The sequence below is a fragment of the Mesoplodon bidens genome (assembly GCF_964165515.1).
Source record: "Mesoplodon bidens genome assembly, chromosome: 8".
Taxonomy (NCBI): Eukaryota; Metazoa; Chordata; class Mammalia; order Artiodactyla; family Ziphiidae; genus Mesoplodon; species Mesoplodon bidens.
Window position 1 is genome coordinate 29735157 of NC_138165.1, and position 13197 is coordinate 29748353.

General features: G+C 38.4%; 1 protein-coding gene across 3 annotated transcripts in view; it reads left to right on the plus strand.

Annotated features, from left to right (window-relative positions):
- Positions 1–13197, plus strand: part of ABCB11 (ATP binding cassette subfamily B member 11) — a 97622-nt gene that overhangs the window by 78241 nt on the left and 6184 nt on the right. For 2 of the 3 annotated variants that reach the window (XM_081243140.1, XM_081243141.1), the window contains 5 exons: positions 1471–1674; positions 2944–3185; positions 5921–6077; positions 7228–7425; positions 11739–11945. In XM_081243140.1, coding sequence (XP_081099266.1) covers positions 1471–1674; positions 2944–3185; positions 5921–6077; positions 7228–7425; positions 11739–11945 — 1008 coding nt within the window. The remainder of the gene's footprint in view (positions 1–1470; positions 1675–2943; positions 3186–5920; positions 6078–7227; positions 7426–11738; positions 11946–13197) is intronic. The other variant, XM_081243142.1, reaches the window with a different exon arrangement.

Below are 13197 nucleotides of genomic sequence, written 5' to 3' on the forward strand. Positions count from 1 at the left end.
TTTGTAGTGCTGTACTGTATATCTCGACTTCTACCAGCTGAACCAACAATATGAACCATGATATGGAGAATTTCAAAGGAACATGGAATCCTCTTTAGAGGCAAATCCCTGTAAATTTTTCATTTTGATCATTCTACGCTTTTTCTATTGTATAAATAGAAAATGTGTTTTCCACAGTCATTGGGTCACACCGTACCTATTATTTTGTAATCTTTCTTTTTTCTCCTGAAACAATCTGATGGGAGCATATTTTGGTCCTTATATATGCTTCTACAATGAATTTTTAATGAATGCTTAATTCATCATTTTAATATATCATCATTTCTCAAAGAATTCCCCGTTTAGGTCCTCCCTCCCCACATAAGCAATTTATATCATTTTGCATCAAGCTTGTGGCATACCCTTGACTATATTTTTAGTTCTCAAAATATAATCACTGGATCAAAATGTATAATCATTTTGAAAGGTTTTAATATGCATTGTCTTACTGCTTAAAGTTTTTACCAATTTTACTCTCAACATTTGCATATTCTAGTGTCTAGTTTACCTTATTCTTGACCTTAGATTAAATAAATAAGCCAAAATCTCATCTCTTCTATTTCTGCAACCTTCAATCTGCAAGGAGCTTTTATAGGTTATTCATTATCACTATAATTAATCTCACGCTGACTGGTCTAGCTCTGATACCCATGAAATGAAATTAGTCAATACATGAGCTCCCAAGAAGGTGTGAATAAGATGTACTTTTATTAATCCAGCCTTCAAGTGCATTGGGGGGGCTCTTTAATTAAAAGACCCTCCCTTTTTAAAACAGAACTACCATATGATCAGTAACTCCACTCCTAAGTATATACCCAAAAGAATTGAAAGCAGTGACGAAACAGATCCTTGTACACCCATATTCGTAGCACCATTATTCATTATGGCCAAAAGGTGAAAACAACCCAAGTTTTCAACAACAGATCGATGGATAAACAAAATATGGTATATACACACAATGGAATATTATTCGGCTTTAAAATAAATGAAATCCTGATACCTGCTGTAACATGGATGGATCTTGAAAATATTATGCTTGATAAAATAAGCTAGACACAGAGGGATAAATATTATATGATTCCACTTATATGTGGTACCTAGAATCGGCAAAGTCATGGAGACAGAAAATAGAATAGAGGTTAACAGGATCTGGCTGGGGAGAGGGAGGAAGGGATGTTAAATTGAATGGGTATAGTTTTTGTTAGGAATGATGAAAAAGTTTTGGGAATAAATGTGGTGATAGTTACAATTGTGAAGGTATTTGATGCCACTGTCTTGTACGTTTAGGAATGGCTAAAATGATAAACATTGTTATGTATATTTTATCAAAATAATTTTTTAAAGCCTATCTGTTTGCTACAAAATAGCTTTTTCATGATATTTAGTTAGAGACTGTGTGTCTGAAATTGGTTGATCACTGTTGGCTTGCAGGCTGCCGGCTCTCAGATCGGGATGATGGTCAATTCCTTCACTAACATCACCGTGGCCATGATCATCGCCTTCTTCTTTAGCTGGAAGCTAAGCCTGGTTATACTGTGCTTCTTCCCCTTCTTGGCTTTATCGGGAGCCATACAGACCAAAATGTTGATGGGATTTGCCACTAATGACAAGCAGGCTCTGGAGGTCGCAGGACAGGTAATCTCCCAGACCCACTTTTCAGACTGCTTATGGCTGAGTGGCTGTCAGACTGCTAAGAATGAGGGGTGCAAACAGACTTAAGGAAGCTATCAGCCTACAAACATTCATGGTTAGAAACTTCCCATTAGCCTTTTTCATATATGCCTCTGATGATATGAGATTGAGCAGGTGTGGAGAAATAGTGGGGAAAACACAGAGGGTTACATGTTCAGTTTCCTGTCAAACAGTTATTTTTTCTACATCCCAGTTTGGTGTAGTATTCTCCTTTGCAAGAGAGGATAGTTCACTTTCCTGTCTATTTGGTTTTTTCAGCTTAATGGTTTCTGCAGGTCATGCCACCCACACAGAGAGGAGTTACTATCTTTTTAATGGCACATGCTTTTAACTTTCACATTTCAGTGTCTGCCTGACTTGGGGCAAATGTCTTTCCCAAAGAGAACCATGAGATATATACAGTTTAGGTCTCGAATACACTTAGGTTTTAGCTATGCACTTTTAAGAGTATGTTCTAATTAAATCTGGTTATCAGAGGTAAATGAAAATATGGTGGCATAGACAGATATCAGGGATAAGGAATCATGCACACACACATAAACACACCCTCACCTTTTAACAAATTTACTATAAACTGGGTTTTTTCTCTTTAAAGAAGGAATGTGAACATTGCCCAAGTAGGCAGAAGCCAAAAGAATTTCATATGCCAATAGGAGGAAGTAGCCCACTTTTGTACCTTTTTTAGGATAGCACCCTAATTCAGAAACAGTGGTTATTTACCCTAGAGTAGAGATTGAAACAAATACAAATTCGTAGTATAGACTAAAAGATAAACTTCATACTCAGTTTTAATCTATCTTATATAGTATTTGGTCATAATTTTTTAAGAAATAGAATCTAATATTTTAGGTTTATATTATTAAACAATCTTTTTCTCTCAGACACATCTAAAGATACCATTTTGAACATTTCAAATGAATTCACAAAGATAGCCTTGTGTACCGTTTTTCCCCCTCTTCTCTCTTCCTCAACAAGTAGAGGCAACAAAGCCATGTTAGGATCAAGTAGAACTTGTGTTGAACTGATAGAATGTCTCAGGGTCCAGTCAAATTGATCTCCAGCAACCTCTCTATGTTCCCAGATGATGCCCCCATCTGTGCTGTATACTGCCTTCTGTCATTTGCACCAGATCTAATCCATGTAATGGTTGAAAATGTCATGAAAGCAGTTATCTCTGCTCTTTTATTTCTAAAACTCTTTTTCATTCTTCAGATTACAAGTGAAGCCCTCAGTAATATTCGCACTGTGGCTGGGATTGGAAAGGAGAGGCAGTTTATAGAAGTGTTTGAGGCTGAACTGGAGAAGCCATACAAGACAGCCATCCGCAAAGCAAATGTTTACGGATTCTGCTTTGGTTTTTCCCAGTGCATTGTGTTTGTTGCTAATTCTGCTTCCTACAGATATGGAGGTTACTTAATTTCCAATGAGAGGCTCCATTTCAGCTATGTGTTCAGGTGAGGACTACCTGGCCAAAGTCATAAAAGATCAGCACTCCAGGGAGGAATGATCTGGTTCTATCCATTAGCTTCTGCTGCTTAAACCATCCCAAACATGGTGTCTTAAACAGCTCAGATTTATTATTTCTTAAAAGATTCTGTGTGCTGTCAGGGTGGTTCTTCTGGACTAGGCTGACTCAATCAGGCTTCTGAGTGCCCTTCTCTCTCCACATGGCCTCTTAGCAGCTGAGCTTGTTTTCTTCACATTGTGCTCTCAGAGTTCCAAGTGCAACAGAAGATTGCAAGCCCCAACATGCAAGCACTTGCCAACTCTGCATGCATCACATTTTCTAATATCTCTTTGGCCAAAGAAAGTCATACGACCAAGTCCAGATTCAGAGAAAAGAGGAACGGACCCCATCTTTTGATGAGAGGATCCGATAATTGTTTCTCCTTTACTCTCACACGGCTATCACATGGCACTGACACCTGATGGCTGTCCTACAGTTCAATTTATCGTGACACTATTTACCTGGAGATAGCGTTGGGTCCTCCCACAGGTTAAGGTCTCAGTCCTACAAGACCGCCCCTCCCCCAACCCTCCACACCAAAGCAAGTCCAGGTCATCACCTGTGCTTCTGACCAACAAGCTGTAGACCCAAGGTTCCCATGACCTCATCCTCAGCTTTGATTAATATGCTAGAGCTAGAGCGGCTCACAGAACTCAGAGGAACATGTACTTACTAGATTACCAGTTTATTACAAAAGGATACAACTCAGGAACAGCCAGATGGAAGAGATGCATAGGATGTAGTATGTGGGAAGAGCTTGGAGTTTTCATACCCTCGCCAAGAATGCCACTCTCCTCAAATCTCCACGTGTTCACCAGCCCAGAAGCTCTCTGCACTCTGTCTTTTGGGTTTTTATGGAGGCTCCATCACGTAGACCTGACTAATTAAATCACTGACCATTGTCGATTGAACTCAATCTCCAGCCTCTCCCCTCCCCTGAGGTTGGGGAAGGGACTGAAGTTCCACCCCTCTAATCTCATGGTTGGCTCTCCAGGCGACCAGTCCCCATCCTTAGGTTATCTAGAGTTTTTACCAAAGTCACTTCATTAACATAACAAAAGACACCTCGGTCCTCTCAAAACTTGGGAAATTCCAAGGGTTTAGGAGTCTGTGCCAGGAACTGACAAAAGACCAATATAGTTTTCTTATCATAAGTCACAATATCACAGAGGAATAAAAAAATCATATTGCAAAAAAAAAGGGTGTGTACAGAGTAATATGACAAATTAAGCATTTTCACAATCTACCATACTGGTTAATGCTGAGAAAATCTAAAGTCCTTGAATAAGATGGTTCCTAGAACTACCTTATTTGAACTCTACTTTTTGTAAATAAGGCACATATCTAGCTGACTCTTCCTAGGTAGAGACAGCAAAGACTAGTCAGGGGAATTTTGTTCTTTTGTTTATAGCTGCAGTCTGCTCTCCTAATAAGGTTAGCTTTGAGTCCAGTTTCTCACATTTCCAGACACCTAAGGGTGTCAGGGTACCAAGGGACTGGGTGCACATGCATATGGGTGTGGTGTGATGGGGCAGGGAACCTTGGAAGGATGAGGGGGAGACGGTCTGAGAAAGCCTTGGAGGACATTAGGAAAATCGGTCCTAAAAGAAATCTCTTCTCCAGCCACGAGTTCTATCTGCTCGCCCTCTATCTTCTTCTAGAAATATAGAAGAAATTTTTTTTCTCCTGCCCCACCATGCCCACCTCAACCAGGAAAGTCTCCTTTCTAAATTTTTGCGTATGTAGAGCTACTAACCCTAAATCAGAAATCACAAACGCCTTGACTTGTTTAGTTTATGTAAGACTTTTGAAGAATTATTTGCCAACGTGTAAAAATTGGGGCACTACAGAAAGCTCCCAATTTCCGGCTTCTCTTTAAAAAATGAAAGATGACCTTCCATCATTTCCTATTTTATTCCGGGTGCTTGTCATAGCTTTAAGTTTTGGACTGGGCTCCTAGAGATGTCTGGCTTTGCCAGTCTGGCCTAAAACAATTTCTGCTTATGAACTGAGCAGTAAAACACACAGAGACACCCTACCCCACCCCACCCCCACTGAGGCAGGCCCCATGGTGCATTACAGTGCAGGTGGACAACTTTGGGGGGCGCCCCTCGCAGCATGGTCTATAGAGCAAAAGGGCTATCTCTTATCATATTTATCATTCATTTATTTATTCACTTATTTGCTCATTAATTATGCACACATTGAGGCTGGGACAAGTAGAAGGATACAGGCAATTGCATCATGTTACATGCCTGCTTGGTACAGAATTGATGCTTATATCACCAATCATTGTCTTTTACACATTAATCATAGATTCATAGAATGTTAACGTTGTAAAAATGCAACGCAATCCGGTGATCTTTCAAACTCCCTCCTTTTTTTTTTTTTTTTCTGAGAAGTCTTTTTTTCTCAAACAAATTTTTTTTAAAAAGCTGTTGTAGTTGAAGCAGGGTTTGGAAATCTGAGACCCGCCTTGTTCAATCCTCCCCTCACCCTTTCTTCTTAGAACACAATTTGAAAAAGGCTAATCTCTCCAATCTCCCATTCCCAGACAAGTCTAAAGAGGCCTGCTCAAGGCTGCTTGGTCCTTTCCAGGGCTAGACCCCCAAACTCCTGCCTCTTAGGCCGTCACACCAACCACACCACGCCCTTTCTACCTGGGTGTCTGTCCAACTACAGGGTGATCTCTTCAGTTGTAATGAGTGCGACAGCTCTTGGGAGAGCATCCTCTTATACCCCAAGTTATGCCAAAGCTAAAATCTCAGCTGCACGCTTTTTCCAACTGCTGGACCGACAACCCACAATCAAGGTGTATAGTAGTGCGGGTGAAAGATGGGTAAGTATAGAGGGATAAGAGGTCAGTGGGGGAGGCTTGTGCTTCTGTGTGTGTGCAGAGCAGCCATTGGGGCTGATTATTCAAGACCACTTATCTTCTAAATTCTGCAGTGTATGGGTGAACTCATATGCCCTCGGAATGGACAGACAGTAGATTTACAAATGTAAAGGAATGAAGTACCTTAGCATTAAAAATTCTTCATAAAGCTGGAACTTGAATAAGGCAATGATATCCAGGGAATACTTGTTTTATAGTACACAGGTACTATAAAACACACTTAGTTCCGGAATGAATGAAGCTACATGTCTTTTGAGACCTACCCAACCACCAGGATTTCTATTGATATCCTGGTACAGAATGTAGAAAAACCAGTTTCTCCTGTCCAATAATACTGATTTAATTCATGTTTATCTGTGTTCCACGTGAGCTCATGTGGGCTCCCAGAAAATTAATTTGACCTCAATGAAATATCACTTTTTCTAATTGATAGTCCCTACAGGTGTTTTTAAATCTTCCCTGCCTAATTTTTAATATCCCAGTATGTTCAAGAGAGCCCAAAACCCCTAAACCCCAGTAAAGTCAACTAAATTCAGAAATCTTTTAAAATTGGTCAAATGCCCTATTTCTCCCTCAGCTCAATAAAAGGTAAGTCTCTGTGTAGTTTATTAAATGTCTATCCTTTTCCAGAGTTCACATGTCAGAGAGTACAACTCAAGGTATTTCACCTTTGCAATTTAGGGCTCAAGTAACTTTCTGTGTAAGTCATTTCAAGTGTAATGCTATTATTTTAAATCTCTGGGGGAACAGAGCTGTAGGAATTTGCAGTTACTGGCTTCTGTGATGCAATTATATCCTCTATTTTCTTCCATGCAGAATGTCAAAGAATGGGTGACCAGGAAATCCCCTTAGGTTAGAATGGGAATAAGAGATCAAATATCTTTAAATTCAATGCTCAAGCCTCCTTTTATTCTACATCTGCTGGAATAGGGACTAGAATGCCATTTCATTAAGTTGCTGTCTTTATACTTTGCACTTCAGCAGCTCGGTGTTGAAGGTATCTTAAGCAAGGATTTAAAACTCAGGCTTATGTGCATTTTCAATAGTCTAGATTCTAGTAGAGCATATATAATTCTAATCTTCCCGTCCACAGGACAACTTCCAGGGGCAGATTGACTTTGTTGACTGTAAATTTACATATCCTTCCCGACCTGATATACAAGTTCTGAATGGTCTCTCAGTGTCTGTTGGTCCAGGGCAAACCCTGGCATTTGTTGGAAGCAGTGGATGTGGTAAAAGCACCAGTATTCAGCTGCTGGAACGTTTCTATGATCCTAACCAAGGGAAGGTGGTAAGCAATGCAAAATTCTCAATGCATTTGAAAATTTTGCTTTCTGCAGAGTATCTCCAACCCCTAAAAGTCATCTTCAAGGTTATGTCTTGCCAGACTCATTCCAAAGCGCTTGCCTTGGACAGTATTTTCCAGTTCCAGTCATTTGCTGGTTGACCTGATTCTACCTCACAATTTCTAACATTATATTCTTCCCAGTTCCAGATGGTCTGCTGACCAGTTAGGCAAAGAAAACTGCAAAGCTGGAGATGAGTGTACTTAACAGAAGCATTCACTTACCTGTAAATGGGGCAGAAAGTGCAGACTAATCAGGAAACTAATGACTGGGAATGGAAAAAGTGGGGGTGATAAGAAACACAATGATAAATGAGTAAGAAAGGGAATTTAGTATGAAAAATCTGAGACAATCCTGATTCAAGAAGCTAAAGTCTAAATAATATAAGGACCTCAAATTGGTAGTCATATGCCATAAATCTTTGGTTAGGATGTTGGTGGTTTGCTTTGTTGCTTATTTTCCACAGAATTTCTTCCTTTTTTCTCTTCTTTTCTTTTTCCTTTCTATTTTTTCCAAATAATATATGCAAAGGAGCACAAAGTAGAAGAAGAAAGATTTGTTAAAAAAAAAAAAAAACCCAACCCCTTATTCCACCCTTTCCACCCCCCATTCTCCATTTTCCTGCTCAAAGGCAACTATCTTTAACCACTTTATGTTTTTAGATCTCCCAATGATTACCTCAAAGTCCCTAAATAATATGCTTATGCTGCTGTTTCATGATTTAACGAATTTAGGCCCTCTGTTGATTTATTCTCAAGAGATGGAAATTTAGCTTACCCTCACTTCTCCCCCTCCTTTTACCCACCTCCTCCCAATATGGTTACATTACTTTTAAAAGTTCTTTTATTTGTAAATTTAATTAATACACTTCTGTTTCTTTTCCATCACCTATAGATAACATCTCTTGAATTCTCATTTTCTAAGATGAGAATATTAGCAATTCTACCTCTATTTTCACCTCTTCCTCCCTCTTTTTATCTCTCAAGTCCTAATAACTATACTTTTATATTATCTTTTTTTCTTTAATTGGAGTATAATTGCTTTACAATGTTGTGTTAGTTTCTGCTGTACAATGAAGTGAATCAGCTGTATGTATACATACATCCCCTCCCTCTCGGACCTCCCTCCCTCCCCCTTCCCCCCCATCTGGGTCGTCACAGAGCACTGAGCTGAGCTTCCTGTGCTATACAGCAGGTTCCCACTAGCTATCCGTTTTACACATGGTAGTGTATTTATGTCAAACTTAATCTCCCAATTTGTCCCACCCTCCCCTTCCCCCACTGTGTCCACATGTCTGTTCTCTACATCTATGTCTCTATTCCTGCCCTACAAATAGGTTCACTATTTTTCTAGATTCTACATATATACGTTGATATACAATATTTGTTTTTCTCTTTCTGCCTTACTTCACTCTGTATGACAGACTCTAGGTCCATCCACATCTCTACAAATGACCCAGTTTCATTCCTTTTTATGGCTGAGTAATATTCCATTGTATATATGTACTACATTTTTAAAAAGAGTATAAAATGCTTACCTTTTGTTTATGACATTTATTATCTTTCATGCTTTTGCTCTAGGTTGATTCTAAAAGTTGAAAATCTATTAACAACTTTTATTATGGCTAAGTAAATATTGTTCATCTCATAGTTAAGTAGTGAGGTACATTAACATTACATTTTTCTTTCTTGATTGTTTTTCTGAAAGACTTTCTTTTTTCTTGCATTCTCTGCCTTTATAAAATCTTTAGTTTCTTCCAATGTCTCTCTCCTGATACCTATTCAGAGGAACCTGCTTCTTTCCCTTATTTCTGCCACTGCCTGGACTAATTACATCCTATACCTGCTGAACAACTGTCAGCCTATGAGTTTCCTGCAGTATCTTTTGGATTAGATCCATTATTTCCTAGTTCCCGTATCTTCCTCTTTCTTTTGTTTTCTGTCTCATTTTGTTGGAGTGCATCTGCAAGTAGTTTTCTAAGAAATGATTCAGAGGTGTGGGTCTGATTGATTATTTAATCCTTCTTTTTTGAAAAAGGACTTTCTGATATCCCTGAATAGTATAATCTTCATTGCAATGAGGATAGATAACATGATGAGAAATGCTGAAAGAAACTTGAAAGAGGCAACTAAAGTTTCCCTTGCATAAAGCAAAACAAGAAAATAAGCAAACAGATAGTGGTAAAAATCCAGGAAATTATGAAAATAAGGAGTAAGAGTTGATTATCTGTAGTTTATAATCACTTTTATTAATTTTAGGTATAGAGATTTTAATTTGTTTGAAAGTATTTGGTGATTGATGAATCTAGAAAGTACATTGCACTGGGGGTCTGATCTATACAAAGGACAGGATCCAGTTTCCCCAAGTGTCAGATCTTTCATGTCTATCACCCAGGTAGACTGTGAACTACATGACATGCAGGGACCTGAATCCTTCATGTTTGACTTCTTCAACATTAACATGTATATTAAGTATATTTCTCTGAATGTACTCAGTGAATGTTCTGGTCGCAGGTAGAAAGCAATGCCCATGAAGAAATCAATATGATTCCTTGCATATCATAGCCACAATATATTTTGTTACATCATCGTAAAATGTTTCTACAAATATTTTTCAGTAGGAAAAATACCACCTTTAATGCAATTTTTAAAAATCCTCTTTGCTTTTAAGGAAGCTAACAAACGCAGACATTCAACATTTTCAACATTTAATTGGGTACCTATGATGTGCCCAGCACTGCATTAGGCCCTGTGGGAAATTCTAAGGAGCATGAAGCATGTCTTACACCTTCTAAGAGCTTACAACACTAGCATATAGACAATAATTAGCAAACAGCTCCAGTATTTAATTGTTAAATTGTGCTTTGCAGTCTATAAGTACTATGGAAAATGCATAGAGGAAGATGAGTGAGGGATAACTGTTGAAGAATGCCTTATATTTTTTCTAGTAGTGTTTGTTTTTTACACTGCCAAAAAATTATCTAAAACATCATATATTTACACCATTTAATATAATCTTTTTCTGAAATCATGGGGCCAAATACTTTACAGTATTGTAGTATGTGAGACATACTGTACCTTTACTATTCTAAGGCTTTTAAGTGAAAGAGCTCAAATGGTAGACATATGAGTTCCTGTAATTAACTGCCTAGATAGATCATGAGTTCCTAAAAAACAGAGATTTTTTTCTTTCTTTCTTTATTATTGTTTTAACATCTTTATTGGAGTATAATTGCTTTACAATGTTGTGTTAGTTTCTGTTTCATAACAAAGTCAATCAGCTATATGTATACATATATCCCCATATCTCCTCCCTCTTGCGTCTCCCTCCCACCCTCCCTATCCCACCCCTCTAGGTGGTCACAAAGCACGGAGCTGATCTCCCTGTGCTATGCAGCTGCCTCCCACTAGCTATTTTACATTTGGTAGTGTATATATGTCAATGCTACTCTCTCACTTCGTCCCCGCTTACCCTTCCCCCTCCCCGTGTCCTCAAGTCCATTCTCTACATCTGCCTCTTTATTCCTGTCCTGCCCCTAGGTTCTTCAGAACCACTTTTTTTTTTTTATTCCATATATATGTGTTAGCATACGGTATTTGTTTTTCTCTTTCTGACTTACTTCACTCTGTATGACAGGCTCTAGGTCCATCCACCTCACTACAAATTATTTTTTCTTTATATAACGTACAAAAGACTGTCTAGCATGGTGCCTTTGTGGCAGGTAATTCAATATATGTTTGTTGGTTGACTAAGTGAATAAATGTACTCCTTTCTTACTGGGGTCTGTTATCTCAATTATTCAGAGGTTAGTATCAGTGAAATCAAGGAACCAAGTTTGATTCTTACATTGTCCAATAGCTTTACATAGGAAACCCCATTTCAAACCCCATGGAGTCTCAAAATCGAGGAATTTTATGTACTTGGAGAGGATGTACTGCACCAAAGGATAAGGGGAAGTTTTTTTTTGTTTTTTTTTTTTAACTAGATACTGTCTGGAGTGCCTTTCCTGTTTGTGTAATACTACCTGTAGAACTAGAATTTGGGAAACAAACAACCATGTCTGATCACAGCTTTGACACCACTTTTGGCAGACACCACCTCCAGAGGTCAAAGGCAACATAATTTATTTCCAAGAGTCCTTGGATTGTTGTCTCTTAAGCAAAGCAAATATCTTGTATAACACTAACTCTAGTATACAAACTTTCCTCACTGCTGGAATTCTAAAACTCAGTGCCCTGATTGTCACCTCTATTGGCAGATGATAGATGGCCATGACAGCAAAAACATAAACGTCCAGTTTCTCCGCTCTAAGATTGGAATCGTTTCCCAGGAACCAGTGTTGTTTGCCTGTAGCATAGTGGACAATATCAAGTATGGAGACAACACCAAAGAAATCCCCACGGAAAAAGTCATAGAAGCCGCAAAGCAGGCTCAGCTGCATGACTTTGTCATGTCCCTTCCAGAGGTGGGTACCAAGTCAGAGTCATTCCCTATGGCAGATGGGGAGGGAGAGAGGTAGAATGATTAAAAAGTATTATGATTGTGGATCAAGGAGAAGGTCAAAGGCAACACAACTTATTTCCCAGTGCCCTGAGGTCATCTCAGTCTTTTACGCAAAATAAATGTCCTTCATCAACATAATCTTTAGTTTTGGAAAGTAGTATATTATCCAATGCAAAGGATTCTCTATTACTTGTTGTAAGTAAAGCAGTACCACATTGAGCATCAGCTTAGCATAACGGAAAAAAAATCCTGAGATTTGGAACAGACATTGATTTGAATCCAAGCTTGGCCACTTTCTAGTGTAAAGTTACTACTGTAACAATTACTTTTCTGAGACTCAGTCGTCTACAAAATGCAAAAAATAACTTAGAATGAGAGAGCACACATAATAGCCTCAGGAAGAAAGCTGCTGCTGTTACTATTGTCATCATGATCATTTCATTACTTGGCAGCAACTCCTGTGCATGGTGGGTAAGTTGCATTTGCCTTGGAGTTCCTTACTTTCCCAGAGCCAAGTTTGAATGTAGTGTGATATTGACTCTGCATTTTTCCATCCACCAAGGGTTTCTCTTGGTGGTTGATCACTAAGAAAATTAAGACATGGAAACTGAAAAACAGTAATCGGGAGAAAATGATTTCTGTAAACATTAAATGATAAGCTGGCTAGAATAGTTAGTACAATACCTGATGCATAGTAAATACTCTGTGAATGTAACTGATTTTTACGTAGGCGTCAGGCAGGGATTTTCCTTCATAATTTCATCTAAAACAACAAATATGTTAACTAGTTATTAATATCTGCATTTTTCAGATGATTTTGCAGCTCACAGAAATTTAAACAATTTGTTCATTATCACAGAGCTGGTATGCAGCAAGAGTGAAGATTGAAAGTTAGACTTGTGTTCCAGAATGATACTACCTCAACAAGGGAATGGACCAGGAGATCTCTTGAAGGCCCTTATATGCCTAGGATCATTCTGTCTTGGAAAGATCTTCCAGACAGGAGTTGGGAATCTTAAATCAGGGAGGATCTCATATGCAAGGAGAAAGAGATCAAAAATACAAACCTAAAAGAAATGCAGAGAAAGGGATACAAAGTCCCCGTGTTTCCCAACGTGAAAGGTCATAAAACGCCATATTTTTTTTAATATTCCTAAATGGATTTGACATCCTTTATACAAATTATTCCCAATTTCAAAAAAAACAAATTATTT